This window comes from Bombus pascuorum, chromosome 13 (assembly GCF_905332965.1).
Source record: "Bombus pascuorum chromosome 13, iyBomPasc1.1, whole genome shotgun sequence".
Classification (NCBI taxonomy): Eukaryota; Metazoa; Arthropoda; class Insecta; order Hymenoptera; family Apidae; genus Bombus; species Bombus pascuorum.
The window spans coordinates 364,255-379,352 of NC_083500.1; the positions used below are offsets into that span (position 1 = coordinate 364,255).

General features: G+C 36.4%; 2 protein-coding genes across 5 annotated transcripts in view; one reads left to right on the plus strand and one right to left on the minus strand.

Moving 5' to 3' along the window:
* Window positions 1-15,098, minus strand: part of LOC132913092 (alpha-catulin) — a 68,441-nt gene that overhangs the window by 43,088 nt on the left and 10,255 nt on the right. The window contains exon 2 of one of the 4 annotated variants that reach the window (XM_060971060.1): window positions 14,581-14,641. The exons of 2 other annotated variants lie outside the window; for them this stretch is intronic. In XM_060971060.1, the coding sequence (XP_060827043.1) occupies window positions 14,581-14,595 (15 nt within the window). In that variant the 5' untranslated portion in view covers window positions 14,596-14,641. Of the gene's footprint in view, window positions 1-7,200; window positions 8,961-14,580; window positions 14,642-15,098 lie in introns of those variants that run through there. One more of the 4 variants, XM_060971059.1, reaches the window with a different exon arrangement.
* The window catches only part of LOC132913104 (aurora kinase C-like), a 316,494-nt gene that overhangs the window by 3,398 nt on the left and 297,998 nt on the right, over window positions 1-15,098 (plus strand). The gene's annotated exons all lie outside the window — the stretch shown is intronic.

Below are 15,098 nucleotides of genomic sequence, written 5' to 3' on the forward strand. Positions count from 1 at the left end.
TTCCTGACGAATACACACGGCATCTCATTATCATCAGACAGGACTTCAGATTACAAGATCATGTAGTCATGATCGAACGTGGAAACCGCTTGATATTTAACGAGAGTCCTATGTTAGAGCGCAAGAAAATCGCGATGGGGAGGGATATCGGCGATGTGATCAATTGCGAAATTCAAGTTGTAATTTGGTGAGATTGAGAAAGGAGCGCATCGAAAATGCATTGCGTTGATCGACGAGTTTCGTTGTTGCACGTTGTCGTCACTGCGCGACTTATGAAAAATAGACGAAACAGTGCTCGAAATAAAGCGCATAACGGACGCGCCGGTCGTTTATCGTCTGTGTTGCCTCACAGAGCCGGAAAGAAGGACCAACGCGAAATGATTAAGAAATTGTTGGACAATAGAATCATTCGGGAGTCGGACTCGCTGTATGCAAATCCGATTATCTTAGTGAAGAAAAATACGTGCAATTACCGGATATGCGTCGATTATCGAAACCTAAATGTCAGATCGATCGATGACCAGATCGACAAGTTCGGGGGTCCTAAATATTTCGCGGGCCTGAATTTGACATCCGGATACTATCAAGTTTCGATGGCGGAAAACTTCATTACAAAGACGGCATTCGTAACGCCAGAGGAGCACTATGAGCTTTTGCGAATCCATTTCGGACTAACGAACGTCCCTGCCACGTTCTAACGGCTTATGAACAAGAATAGCATCGTTTTCCTATACCTAGACGACGTCATTATCCCATCGCGTACGGTGGACAAGGGAATGGAGTGGTTGCGGCAACTATTGTAGACATTAAGAACGCACGGACTCACCCTCAACTTGGAAAAATGCTCTTTCTTTAAGACGAAGATCGAGTACCTCAGTTGAGAAATTAGCGAAAAGGGAGTGCAGCCGGGACAATGGAAGGTCGAAACTGTACTGCAGATGAAGGTGCTGGCAACCATCAAGGAAGTGCGACAATTGTTGAGACTTGCGAGTTTTTTTCAGGAAATTCATTCGGAATTTCGCAAGGATCGTGGAGTTGATTACGTGACTGACCAGGAAGGATGTTACGTGGTGTTGGGGGGAAAGGCAGAAACAGGATTTCCGTGAAGCGAAGAGAATGCTGACCACGATGATTTTCGACCCGAAACGGTCAACGGAACTACCTACGAATACGAGCTCCTTAGATGTAAAAGCAATGCTTATGCAGAAGCAAGAGGATGGAGGGATGACCGTCGTTGCGTACGTCAGCAAACAGATCACGGCGGACCAGCGCACTACCACTTTTACAAGTTGGAAACGATGGCGGTAGTATTAGCGTTACGGTACTTCGGAGTTTACCTACTCGGCCTTACTTTCAAGGTGGTCGCGGACTGCAATGCTTTGAGGACGACGTACTCAAAGAAAAATTTATTACCCAGGGTCAAACGTTGGTGGTTGGACGTACAAGAATTTACCTTCGATATCGAATACCGCGCCGGAACGAGAATGGCCCATGTGGATGCCCTCAGTAAAAACCCGCTACTGATATTGGATTTTGCGTACGTGGATATCACGGAGGCCGATTGGAAAACGGCGGTTCAGTTGTAGGACGAGCAACTGGCACACGTCAGAAAGATCCTGGGAACGAATGATCGGAACCCTAAAACAAGACGATACTTCGAGGAGTATTACCTTGAAAGACGGCAAGGTATACAGACGATTATCCAATAAAGGAAAGGCATTTGTGGTGCTGAAGAACGCGCGTTTTCAGATATGTCGCCTCTACCATCACGACGCGGGTCAGCTGAGCGCAGAGAAGACGTTGGAGCGCATAAAGCGAAATTACTGGTTCACCGAAATGCGAAAATTCGTCATTAAGTACGTGAAAGCGTGTACTAATTGTATATATTATAAGCACACCGGGGAGAAGAAACAGTGCAAGCTAAACGTTTACATTTATATATATATTATATATAAAACATACACACACACATATAATATATATTATATATATTATATAAAAGACGAATAATTTAACCATACATGATGTACATACGAATTAATATTCTGAAAATCCCTGGAAACAAGATTATCTGTTAATTAAAATTCTCTAGAAATTTGGGCTCTCCTTATTCTAGGTGTACTAACGTATTCGTCGATGTTCTTGTGAAGAGAAACCTGGCTTGTCACGAAGATGACAATTTTGCATGATGCTCCGGTTCACGATACTGCTATGTAAACAAAGATACAGCCTGCAGGGTTAACGTAATCCGTTTATCCATGATTGGATTCCAAGTGATTCCATAGATATGCCACGGAAAACGATTCGCCGTCGCTATAACGACCTGTACCTCGCTGAAATCGATGCCTCTGACGATTCGATGAAATCGTATTGTAAAACGATGTGATCATTAATATGTGACAGTTCATTCGAAAGGGTTGAATTATCAAATTTATACGTTAATATCGTAGAAATGTTAGGAATTTATGGATCGATGATCAGAGATACTTTGATTCTTTGTTCGTGACAGTATCTGAATTGTTTTCTAACAAAAGCTGATATCAGCGAGGACATTTTCAATATTGTTATGTAGAAAAACATCTCTATATTTTTTAATAAAATAGGATTACTTCCAAATTAATTTTGAATATATAACACAACGCTACTTTTATCGTTCTATCTAGATTTAAAAAGAAATACAGAAATTGTCGTGAGGATTGGTGGAATATTTTTAAAGCGATCAGATTTCTTTTCAGACGTGTATAAGAATAACTTTAGATCGAAAAAACTTTATGCTCAACTTATCGGAAGAGAGATTATTTATTGCTTATATCTTGAAACATCATACAAACAGTCAATTGACGTCAATTTCTAATTTAAATACTTCAACGAAAATGGATAATTAGAACTTCGTAATGAACTATTTAGAAACTAACTACCTCGTTAAGTAATTGTCACTTTGAAAATATAGGATATAGAACATTTATGTAATTATATCGTCTAGATGTAACAATTATAAAACGTTCAATATAAGTATTGTTACTTAAGAGTAACGACCATGCTTCATAGACTATAAAGAAACGATAACGGGTTAAACGGATATTTCCCTACGAGTAATACTCTCTATTATTTACATTCTTTTAAATAATATTCTTCTACGTTTCCTATCGTGTAATATTTACTCTCTAGATTACCGTTAATTTTTCGGACGTAAAATAGAGATAAAATATATTCAGGTAAGTAATTAACACTAGAACTACCACATCAGTCAGATTGACTGGTTTTACAATTTTATTTTAAAATTCCTACTTCACGTTGTATTTTTTTCTTTTTCGCAATGATGTAATGACTTTCGCAAGGATAACTAAAAGAATAATCTAATGAATTTTATTTTGTTTTTTATGTATTCAAACTCAAAATAATTTTGTGTCAAGGCTATTTATACTAATACCAGTCACAATGACTGGTACTTGTCAAAGTGTACAAGGGTCCTGCAATCTATTTATCGAACCCCAATTAACCAGTTTCCTCTTTTTGTACAACTTCCCACACGTTTTGAAAATTTTTACTGCGTATCTTTTGATATGATGATATCAGTTATCAGGAAAATTCCGGATTTATCGCTAGATCGCTAGATGCTAACACTAGAAATACCACAGCAATTAAAATGACTGGTTCTACAATTTTATAAATGTGTCGACTCTCGTTTAGGGATCATGGTCCCAGATGGATTAATAATACCAAAAATGTACTACATAAGATGGAATTGCTTCTGTAAGAAAGTAATAAATCAATAAATATAAAAATATTCTATTATTATGTATTTTTTAAAGGCCAGTCATTTTGACTGGCTTTGGTAGAAATAGCTTCGTGTTAATTATCGGTAGTTCTAGTGTTAATAAGATAAGAGTTTAGAATGTGAATGTATTACAAATACGGTGCAAGTCGGAAGGCATCCTAAGCCGAAAAGAAATAGTTATAATAAAAAAATAAATAAATAAACAAAATAAATAGTACAGTCTTATAAAAATATAAAATAAAAATAAACTTATAAAAATAAAACTCATAAAACTTAAAACTTATGAAAATAAGTTAGAATAAGGTAGAATTCCTTTTATCCTGTCTCGTTATTTCTAAGTAAAGATTCTTTACGATATCACTAGATAATTCTGTTCTTTATTTAAATTTATACTTTATTGATACATGAGAAGAGAATATTTAAACTTAATAATTCAATAATTCAAATATTAGCTAGCCTTAGGTGTTCTGAATAATAAAGTATCGTGAGAAACTTGATTTGATTTTGCACGCAACACGTAAATTTTTTACTCGATAAAAGTAATAAATTGTACATATAAAAGAAGAATAAATATTTCAAATTATATCGTGTTTAACCACTTGGAAATTGTATAGAATATGGTTTCATTCTCCGTTGTTCTCGAAATAAAATGACAACAACAAAGATCGAGCATTAGAACATGTTGGACATAGAACCTAATAATTTTTCTCGATATGAAAAATATCTGTTTGCTATGTCCCCGAGAGAAAGTAATAAGTAGGGTTTAATGGTAGACTTGGTACGAAATTCGCTTCACCGAGATGACTTTGCCACACCAGCTTAGTTGCCTTTTCTCAAGGAAAAACGACACAGAATAGCAGAGAAAAGACACAGAATAGCGGAGAAAGAACGGTTTCCTCCGTTGGGGATTCTCCCTAAAAGTGAGAGATTTCGAGGGTTGGCCGAATCCAGACAGCGGCCGACGAATTTATGAGAACAGTGTTGTGAATAGTACTTAAAGATATATTTAATCGAATTTTTACCATTATTCTCACGATATGAAGTTTCACGATACAATCAATGGTAGATCAATTAGCATAATTATCAAGAATTTCTTAATTCTCCATTTTGTAGCAATTTGAAACAAAATGTACTTTTCCATCGGTATAAATTATCTTAAGCTCGGAGAGAAATACGAAAAAATCATTGTTATCATTGATAATAGTTGATTGGATTTTCTACTCACATCGATGATCACAGATATCTTTTTTAACGTGATCTCGTGATCACTATCAAATCATGTTCATTTCACGTACATCTCGTCCCTTGTTGAAATTCAAAATGTTAGCTGTGTCACAAATTGAAATTAGAACTAAATAAATCTTTTATCGCGGTAGATACTATAATATCCTCAAAGACAGAGTTGTCTTAGATGCGAAACGCGATAATATTGACCACAATTCTAAGTGAAAAAGGATTAATAGTTCTAGATTAGAGATGGAGATTAAGAACCAAAATTGGACGGAAATTACGACGAAACTGCTCGGAAACTGAACTTTCCTCTGAAACAAGATATTCCGTCACCAAGATCGGTAGAATTAGACAAGCACCTATTTCGTACACTTCGATTTCAAATTCTTAGGGTGTTACACCAATCAAAAGATAGCTTAGAGACGTCGTTATTTTGCAGAAGCAGGGCCATCGTTTCATCTTTCTAACTTTCTAGATCTGTTCTTTGCCACTTTCTTAATCTCGTTTATTTCTACTTTTTTCTTTCGGTCTTTTTATTCGATACACGTTTACTGACAAAGTGATGCATTGCATACTTTATATTCTTTATGATACGTCTAACAGATTTCCGCTAAAATACGAAATTTCTAATAGAATGTGAATGAAAGTCTCACGAAATTGAAAATATCACAAAATTTTAAAAAATCAGTATGACTTACGTATAATATAATATATTACATAGATCGCTTCGTAAATTTTGTTGTTTTTTATTATCTATTTTCAACAAAGTATCGTTACCTATTGCTATTATTAGCCATACCATTTTATACCATACTATTTTGTAGTTGCCTATTTTCTCAATTTGTATTTAATTTACGATAAATTCTTCTATTCAAACTTCAATAAGGCTAGGAGGCTAAAAGAATAATAGAAACCGAAGACCCAAAGCAAGAGCATTTGCGAAAATATTAATTAAGAACATGGTTTTTGAAATCGCGGTAGGGGAATGTTGATTAACAAATTTTAATCGAGCTCCAAGTTATTGAGATTTTAGTTAATTTAGAAAAATTGCTTCCTAAATGACAGGGCTGAAGGGGAATATATCAATAATTGAACTCGTAATCCTCTAGTCTTAATCCTTTATTTCATGTCAAATTTTTGATAAAGAAACAAGACCTATAAAACTACATAATAATCGAATTGAAAGAATTTCTCTTGCTTGCAAAACCGTTTCATTTATTATCGCATGTTACGATAATCATGATCAGATGTAATAATTCAGTTTACTCGTGGACTGTATCGAAGATTCAGCAAGAATTTATCGAGAAAATTTTACCTAACCGATGGTTTCAAAGCTGTTCTACCATTCTAGCTTGTTTTCTCACTCTTGTGTAAACGCTTAAGGGAATTATATTTTTAGATCAATCATCGCCATTTTCATTCTAAAATGAACGTTATCGTTACTGGACTTATCGCTGATTTCAAATTCATACGAAAAATATTTTAACTTAACTATGTTGCGGAAAGAACAATAGGAAGATTATTTATTTTCAAACTATTAAATAAAATATTAGTTTAAGTTGACAAAGAAACATCGCACTCGGATTCGCGCAAAGATCCGCTTTGTGTCGCGACCGTTTGATATAGATGCAATGATAATAATCGTATAACCTTCGCGAATTAATTACAGAGATTTAAGATGACCTTTCTGCGATTCTTTTTATTGGTGGAAATCATAAAGGACAGTAAAAATACCGTTACTTGTTTCGTTAATGTAATCTCCAATCTTTAGAGTACTACTCGATTATATGCTATACAAAATTTTTTGATCACAGTTAATGAAAGATGTATGCTTCTAGTAATTGTGTTCATAAGAGAAAAAATGTTTTCTTTCAGGTATAAAATGAAATCATTTGAAAAAGAAATATCACTTGCTCGTGTGGTATTCGGATGTATTTGTCTTTTATCTTAAAATTGCTCGTAACTATTTTTATTTTTCAAAAACGATTGGGAAGCATTCGAAACTTTATCGATTCTTTCAAATTTCGTTTCAATCTTTGCGACATATTTTTTGAAAACATGTTTATCGATTTATCACGATTTCCACTTAAACTTCGCCGATACAACTCGATTTTTGTTCGACGTGTCACGAAACGATGGAAATTTCGATGCGGCAGATTAAAAGCAAAGTACTGGATTATCGTAAAACATACCTGACGATCAGGAATCATGTCACAGTCGTACATGCTTCTGTCACGTCGATAGAATGCGGCAGGCATGTAGGCAATTATAAATGACGATCAGGCTCGAACGATTCGATCTTCGTCTCCTTTCTTTCCCTTGTTTTATTATTTACGATTTAATATCTACTTTTATCTTTCTACATATATTACGAACTCTTTTTATTATTATTCCTGTCGATTTGTCTGGTCGCTCTCACGCTAATTTCTTTCTCTCTGTCTTTTTCTCACTCACACTCTTTGTTTCTATCTTACTCTCGATATGATCAAAATATACTATGAATCATCAACATCGTTAAGATATGTATGCTTTCCATTTATATATATGCATATATACATATATATATATATAGATGGATATACAGATATATATATGTATGTATATTCATATATAGATTTCTATATATAGAAATATTTAATCTCTCTCGGTGCAGGTGATGTCGTTCGTTAACAAGTGTGTTCTCTGCTTCTTCGTTAGAATTACGATAATTTTTACTATTTATCTCTTTGCTTCGCTACTATGACCAGTTCCGGAAAAAATGGGCTCGGCTTTCGAACCGAAGAACAAAAATAGACGTTTATGTATATATATATATATATATATGTATATCTGCAGGAAGATCACTGTTTTTAGGCTACTGCCACAGGCTCAGGACTTGTCTCCGACGAAGAGTGGTACAATGAACCCCACTTTTAAAGTTTGTTGTCGCCCTTCAAACGGTGTTCATGATCCACAATACGCAGCAGACTAACTTTCTACCGGTAACTTCTCTTGCGTGTTAACAGTTTGCCGTCCACTAGATAGCACGATGTCAGTGATTTGCGTGAACCGGTTACCAGATTTTCACATGATAATGGAAGGGCACTGGTTAGGCCTCGTTCTTTTTCTCTTATGATTCAAAATGAAACGATCATGTCGATGACGATATCGCGAGTCGTCCAAGTTTCGTCCGATCGATTTCCCACCGATCACAATAACCAACGGAATTCTTCGTTTCTCAGAAATGATGTCAGACACCAGTGGTCGAATATCCTTGACTTCCGTCGGCTATGATGACATTTCAAATAATCTCGAACCTCTATTTATCGAATCCCTAAACAACGGTTTCGCACGCAAGATCGTAGGTTGCCGAGTCTCGATTGATATTTCCCGAAGCAGCGAATCTTTTCTGCAGGAAGGAAACCGGCACGATGTTTAACTCCCTTCACGGGCCATAATCTCTGTTTGCCACGCAATTCTTCGTCAGCCGATCGTGTGTGAGTTATTCCTCGTTTCTTTTACGATGTCACGCCTGGTTTTGTTCGTTTCCTTCTGTAACTGTGCCGTGTGATATAGAGGGACGAAGCGACAACGGAGGAGTAGAGAAGCGACGAGAACGGCGATGACGACGATGACGAACAAGTTGAAAACGAAGCCGACGATGACGATGACGACAAAAACGACAAAGATGAAGACGATGACCACTCGTTGCGTGTGTGCGGCACGGTCTCTCGCGTACGCGTGTACACAGTGTGAGTAGACATGTGGGTGCCTCTGAGCGGTTGGTGTTTCCTACGTGTGCGCCCGCATACGCCTCCTCTCCTTATATTATGTATGTATATTTTTCTCTCCGTATGAGTATATCTTTATGTATCATATATACAGATACATCGTGCGTCGTGGCGAACTGTTTTATACGTGTGTAGACTCATACGTGCAGAAGAACCGTGTCCACAAGTGTATGGCTTGTATCTGCGTATCCAAGAATATGCGTGTGTGTGCATGTATGTATGTATGTATGTATGTATGAATGTCGTGTGTTTGACGAGTGTGCTGCGAGAACGACAGACAGAGCGCGTGTCGCTTCGAGAAACAGGTACCGGCCTGTCGAGTGCCTAGGGGAAGACTGGACTGGAAACCGACACGGTGGCAGCAGGACCACGGGGGCGAGGGTGTTTCTCCCTCTTCTATACCCTCTCTACCGCTGTCGATGTTTCTCCGCCCTCCGTGTGCCCTCCGTGCGCCCTCGCTGCTTCCTCTCTTCGTTACTGGTGCGCTTCCTCTCTTGTTCTCTCTCCCTTTCTCTCGTGGTCTTTGCGTGAAACGTTGGAGCACAGGCGCGCTGACTCTCTCCACCGACCGACAATCAATACGTCGGCAGGCCCGCACTTTCGCCCGCGAAATCGTAATTTTCACAGTTCCATCGTTCTTCCAGTTTCCGTTTGCCGATTCCCTTCTGCGTCGCTGGGATCCATCTTCGTTTTCCCATCGTCCTCCACCACCGACCATTCTCTATACCAGATTTCCACGTTCAACGTTTCTATCGTGATTATATAGACTGGAATCATATCTCATTTTTTAATTTTTTCACTTTTTTATTAACTTTTTTCTTTTCAGTAATATCCACCCGAGCGTAAAAGCGCGGGAATTTCTTGGTTATGGATCGACGGCGACGAGGATAGGAACATTTGCACCGTTAGTTTTGAATCTTTTGTTGGTTCGTCCACAATAGCCACGCTTGGTTGTCGTTAATTTTTCTCAGTATCGATCTTTTACCTCGATATCAATATCGATGTAACTTTCGTTACAATCGAATCTTCGATCAGACCGAATACCGAAATTTCAACGCTGATTCGACGATATTTCTTTCTTTTGGTCGAGAGATACGATAGGCGTATAGGTTGTACGTTGTATAAAATTATACAACGTACATCGGTATATCGGCGAAGTGAAGTAATTTTGACAATAAGCTATTTTCCATGCGACTAAGTACGTTCTGTTCCTAATACCATTTCTGTAAGCAATTTGTTCAAAAGGAAATACGAGCAACAAAGTCGCAACAAATCTTTATTAATCGACATCGTGCAGAGGATCGTCGTATAAATTATACAAAACCATATTTCTTATTTATGCAACTCGTGCTCGTAAATCTGGAGCTGCAGTTCTTCACATGTTCGATGAAAAACTGATGACAAATATTCGATTATCGAACCATTAAAAGCGTTTTACGCCACTGGCGTGGGTCAAACCGAAGATAAACCATTTAGCTCGCTGATTTTTTTTTATCACAAATTTTCTATAGGCGATACGGATAACTTAAAAAAATATCAATAAGAAATGAAAGCGCGTGTTTAACGCTGTTTGGCTCGACTTTCGTTTGGTACAAAATAATTATTATCGAGTCCGTATATTACTAGCACTTGTTTGATGACGATGTAATCGTTTAGGAAGTCGAACAAGTTTGAAAACGAATTAATCTAGATGACGACTTAAATAAAGCTTTTAAAAAGTTCTGCGACCAATTTGAAGTTCGAATAACTTTCACACTGATATGTAGTATATACTAGTATATATAGTATATAGTATACTTATTAACAATTATCTAAAACGATTGAAATATGTTGACTTCATTTTCTGGCGAAATAATGTCGATTTTGTTCGTGCTAATGTACAATTTCAAATCGCTCACGCATTACTATTCGTAATAGATTGAGATTACTACCTTTTACGTTTTTTCCAAAATTGGTTAATTTACATTCAGCTTCACTCAGAAGCTTCTTAAATTTAAATGTACATACCATGTAAGAAAGTATTGGACCATAAAAGCGAGTTTTCTCATCGTTGCCCGTACAAATAAATAGGATTTTAAATAGGAGCGAAAGTAGCGAATTTATCTAATAATTTCTATACAAGAAGCGTCTTTATGAAGCAACGATAATATTACTAAAGAACGGGAATTAATATAAGACCAGGAAGAGCTATATTATTATAATCATGGAACAGCGATCTTATATATCTCCTTGCAAGGATAACAGGAAATCTTAGAAGCCAAGCGTCGCGAAGGAGATTTCGCCGCAACGAAATACGAAGGGAGTATGACGTAGAGTTAAAAATATATTTTGCGAATGGAGGGAAAAGAGATCACATGCAAAAGAAGTAGAAATTCAAGTCCAGTCTCTTTAAAATATACGAATTAATCCTGTATACCGTCACCATATAAATTACCAAATCCGTTCTGTTTCTTCTTTTATTTTTCTCATTTCATGTTGAAGTTAAATACGAATAAATGAGAAAAGAAATTTATAAAATCGTAATACAGAATAATACGTTTTCCAAGCAATTTTTTGACGATAAAATATTCCGAGATATAAACAAAATTTCATTTACATTTTGAAATTGATACAGGAAATCAATCTGTACAATTCAGTAGAAAGAGATTGTGCATGATCGGACATATGCGGTTTGAAAATTTAACACATTATTTTCTGTCTATTTTGAAAAATTGATTTTTAAAATATATCTAAAATTATTCAGCTTTTAAAGAATGGTCCAACTTAGAAATGACGTATTTTTATCATTTTCTTTCTCTTTGATGTAGAAAGGTAATGAAAAAATACGTATCAAATATGTTCCGTAAAACAACATTACATACAAATAGATTCCATCATACATTCACACTTACAAAGCTTCTCTTTCTCTCTTTTATAATTTCTAATATATGTATTTCGTTAGAATACTTTTGTATTGTTCTCGTTATAGGATCTTGCTTGTTATTTCGATAAGAGAAAAAATGAATCCTGTACAATTAGACCGGTAAAGAGAAATCGAAAAAGGGAACGAAGAAATTTCAGAAAAGGAAGCGAAGCTAAACGCCAAAATGAGACAAAAGCGGTACAATTTGCAAAAGGAGAACACTAAGCAGGAAACGTGACTGTTGTACATATTTGCGGTAGCCTTACGGCTCGAAGGTTTCTTCCACTTGTGGAAGCACGCGAGAAATAAGAAAAGAGTTTTCAGAGAACACTCTATCGTAAAACTGATGCTTTTATTGTAATTCGTCGCAAACGATAATGTTTTTTCTCTTTTACGATAACAAGAAATTCAATTTTTTTTGCATCTATCGAGCATTAACATTTTAGATCCAGTAGCTACTCGATTATACAGTAAAAAATACATAAATAGAAAATATGTTTCGGAGTAGTAATGAATCAGAAGATGTGAACTTTGCAGGTCTCGTAGGGAGTAGGAAATCGGTTTTTGTTTGATAGTGCAATGATAGAGTGCCAATGTATCTGCATCGACTAGATATGTACGTACCGTGCCATATGAAAGATTAGGGGAAGTAAATACCTTAAAGTAAGTCATCGAAAACGTCTTTCCATGGAAATCTATGTGCGATACTTTCCTACACACTTCGTGCGACACGTGAGAGAAAACCAGGAATTTCACGCAGCTGGCTCACCTATCACTTCTACTTGATTAAGAAGGTACATATTGTGCGGAATAAACTTAATACCGTTTTATATAAGTACGTGTAAACTGTCATGTTAGCCATCTTCAGAACTTTTATTAACAATTCTAATAATGCATAATAATACGTGAGGTGAATCGATCAACCTTAAAGCGAATAAATTTAAGTTGTATCTGAGAAAAACATTTCAAATGTCCCAACTTAATATTACGAGTAATATTTAATTAACTTCCCAGAGTAACAAACAGCTATGAGCTTTGCATTCGCGCTTTCATTTTCCGAATTTCTACTGCATATATGTAATATGTATACTATACGGTGCCACGGCGGCTCCTTTTTATGGACCCTTATAGTTATAACATACTTCAGATGTGTCATATACAGTCGATGTTTTATGTGTCACTAGGAAAATAATTAACGAAGCACGACTTCGGGTCGCTAGTTAATGAGATACGTATTCACAGGAAAACCCTTCGATTTCATCCTTTTCGAAGCATTTACTGTTTGCGATCGGTGCTCTTTTACCCACTGTACTGCATTAGCTAATTTGTACGAAGAACAAAAAGGAAAAGCTTTCGTCTTTTACAAGAAGCAATTTTTATAATGAAATTTCCCTCGAGCAAGACAATGGACGCATTGAATTGTATGATAATTTGAGGGAACACCGTTTGGAAACGGGACGTGCTCTTAACGGAATTTTACTTTTTTATTACATCGATCTTATGTTCTAAATGAAAGGAAAGGAAAGGAAACGAAAGGAAAGAAAAGAAGAGGAAAGGAAAGGAGAGGAGAGGTGGGGAGAGGAGAGGTGGGGAGAGGAGAGGAGAGGAGTGGAGAGGAGAGGAGAGGAGAGGAGAGGAGAGGAGAGGAGAGGAGAGGAAAGGAGAGGAGAGGAGAGGAAAGGAAGGGAGAGAAAAGAAGTGGAAAGGAAAGTTAAGAAAAGGAAAGAAAAGAAAGGAAAGGAGACGACAATAACAAAGAAACAAAAGTAAAGAAATAGTTGAAACGGTTGTAGAAAAGAGCGCAAAAGTAATTATAATAATAAGAATCGACAGGATGTTAGGTCGGAAGAATATTTAATAGATATTCAGCTATTTGTTGTAACTCTGTCAAAAATTGCAATCTCACGTAGTATAAAACGTATGTAAGAGTTCCATTTGATCAAGTTACGAAATCACACTAACAAAATCGAATTTAAGGGTTTTTACGAGCATATCTTTGAAAACATATTTTTAAAAGAAATTAAAAGTTGAAAACCTTTTTCAAGAGAATTTAAATACCTGTTCTTCTAATTTGATTTTATATTACTGTTAGACATTACTGCCAGGTATGTTAGAAAAAAATATCGTTACACGAACAACGACTATTAAAAATTAATGATATGAATTCTATTTCAAAATTGGCCGCATAGCTCTGAGATTTTTCGGCCACTTTACAATTACGATACGATTTGCGTCGAAGTAAATTTCAAAGACATAAAATTTGAGAGAACAAAAGAGAAAATTAATATTTAAAAGTTGTACTACTTCACCGAGGAGCATTGAGAAATCTCTCCGGCGAAAGAAGCGATCGTTCTTCCGACGGATCTAGCGAGTGAAAACTCGAAACCCTCCAACTCTAACGTAATATAACGTAACAGTATAGCAAATCGAGCTTTATACTGAAATCATGCTTCGTTCGTCAGATAGACTACTCGAACAAAAGTAGCGAAAACAAAAATGTTCGATAATATATTAGAAAAACACAAATATGGCGATACAAGGGTTACAATTTTCTCCCTCTTTTTTCTAATCATACACAACAATCGACAATTAACGCTTTCTACGGATCTCTATGCCAATGTAACAAACCTTCCAACCATTTATGCTTTGTTATTCTTTTTTGTCTCTAATTACATCGATCTAGAACAGTATTGCAACAAATTTTTGCGAAAGCTTGGAAAGAAATATTCAGTTGAGTTCGGTTTTCTGTCTATTCCTTTCTTTCTTTCTCTTTCTCTAATACGTACACGTAAACAACATCATTGGATAATACCTCTAATCATCTAGATAATTCTAATAGTGTTACACCACATGTAGGTAGCGATTATGTATCGGTGGAACAATGTCCACTAAACACTTACCATGGAAGAACCCATTATACCTACGAACTCAATTCGCCTGTCGAAGATTGAGAAGAAGTGCCTAGAACACATATATCGTACATTCACGTTGAGTGAAAAATTATGATCTCGTGCAGCCGCGCTGATTTCTTGTTCGCTCTACTTTCTAGCGTAAAAACAAAAGCGACGCTATTTTCCCGTGTACGGTATTTCTGGCCGTCGTCGCGTCGCGTTGCGGCACGGCGCGTTGCGCCACAGAGCATGAGCTTTGATTTTATTTTCGCGACGAGGATTTCGACATTCTCCAGAAATAACGTCGTATATCCTTTCCGAAATTCGCCATAATGTGAAATGATATTACCCCAGTATGTCTTTGCCACGTTATCATGGAATAATATTTACGGTATTATTATTACGTGGAAACACACGCTCGAGATACGTCAAATACTTCATACGCGACAAGTGATGAGATACCTAATAAAGTAGTCTTCCCTGTGGAAATGGAGGGTAATAAAGTACGAAGGGAAGCTGTCGCGAGA